The sequence below is a fragment of the Pteropus vampyrus genome, unplaced genomic scaffold (genome assembly GCF_000151845.1).
Source record: "Pteropus vampyrus isolate Shadow unplaced genomic scaffold, Pvam_2.0 Scaffold1288, whole genome shotgun sequence".
Classification (NCBI taxonomy): Eukaryota; Metazoa; Chordata; class Mammalia; order Chiroptera; family Pteropodidae; genus Pteropus; species Pteropus vampyrus.
In genome coordinates this window covers 6,408-7,782 of record NW_011890069.1, presented here as the reverse complement: position 1 = coordinate 7,782, position 1,375 = coordinate 6,408, and the positions used below count along the sequence as shown (strand labels likewise).

The 1,375-nt window shown below is 57.9% G+C and overlaps 1 protein-coding gene across 1 annotated transcript in view; it reads right to left on the bottom strand.

The window, feature by feature from the left end:
• Positions 1-1,375, bottom strand: part of LOC105310157 (arylsulfatase E-like) — a 16,058-nt gene that overhangs the window by 8,501 nt on the left and 6,182 nt on the right. Inside the window, exon 5 of the mRNA XM_023526599.1 lies at positions 8-183. Within this exon, the coding sequence (XP_023382367.1) occupies positions 8-183 (176 nt within the window). The remainder of the gene's footprint in view (positions 1-7; positions 184-1,375) is intronic.

Below are 1,375 nucleotides of genomic sequence, written 5' to 3'. Positions count from 1 at the left end.
CGGCCACGAGGGCGTAGGACTCGAGGCGGCGCTGCAGCCCCGCGCGCTTCTCCGACAGCCCCCCGGGCACGCAGTCCCCCATCATGGACAGCGGCAGGCCGTAGAAGTGGTCAAACCCGTGCCGGAGCGGGTGGTGGCAGTGGTCGTCACGATGCTCACAGCTCAGGCCCAGATGCCACTTCCCTGAAAGGCACAGAGCACGGGGAAGTGGCCGGCGCTGGGGAGGTTAGGGTTAGGGTTAGGGTTAGGGTTAAGGTTAGGGTTAGGGTTAGGGTTAGGGTTAGGGTTAGCTGTGCGCTCGTCCCCGCCTAGCTGGGCGGGGCGGGGTGCAGGGCGACCGGCGTACAGTTCGCTGGCGTCCGTCTCAGGAGAATGGGGCTCTGTCTGGCAGCAGCACCCGCTGCATGATTCCCTCTGCTCTTCAATGGAATTACGACAACTTGGGGACTTAAAACACCATGAATTCATGTTGTTAGTGGACACTGGAAGTGTGACGTCCAGGGATCCTAGGGCCTCGCTCCCTCTGGAGGCCCCAGGGGACGGTCCTTCCTGCCTCTCCCGGCATCGGGGGGCTCTGGGTGTCCCCAGGCTGGTGGCCCCGTCCGCTCCGTCTCTGACTCTGTGGTCACACTATGTTACCCCCGTTGGAATCAAACCTCTCTGAGTCTCCCTCTTCAAAGGAGCCTTGTCCTGGCATATAAGGCCTCCCGAGTACCCCGGGGACCGACCTCACCTCAAGACCCTTCACTTCATCGCATTTGCAAAGACCCCTTTCCCAGGTCACCTAACATTTGCCGCTGCCGGCATTTAGGATCTGATATCTCTGGTGACCGTGATTCAGCCTCCTTCACCTGATTTTGCCATGGCCTAAGGCAGAGCAATGAGTAAGGCACACAGTCGTCAGTTCGCTCCAGAAACACTCAGTCCCACAAAGTCGGCACAGGCCAAAGTTGTCCTTTGGGACTGTCCCCTCACTTCTAATCGGCTAGCACACTCCTCGGGGGGGGGTGGCGGCTTTTACAGACTTCGACCTTCACGCTCAATGAGGGAGACAGGCTGGGCTTTGCCGGTCTTACACCTGAGGCTTCGACAAAAAGATCCATCGCCCAGGAAACGTCACGCGATTTCCCGAGGGATCTTCCACACGGGTCGACGGTTCTGTCTTACAAAACGATAACGAGTCTACGGGGCTTTCTAGTCAGAGAATCGGCTGGCCTTGCTCGTCGTGAGGAGTGACTGCTACCGCTAGTAACAACGATGGCTACAACGTGACCATGCTAATGACAACGTCATCTCCTTTCAAGAAGCTAGAGTCCTTCATGTCATTGCATTGTATGCGTGATGCGGTTTGTCGACCTACAGAGACATAAGGATG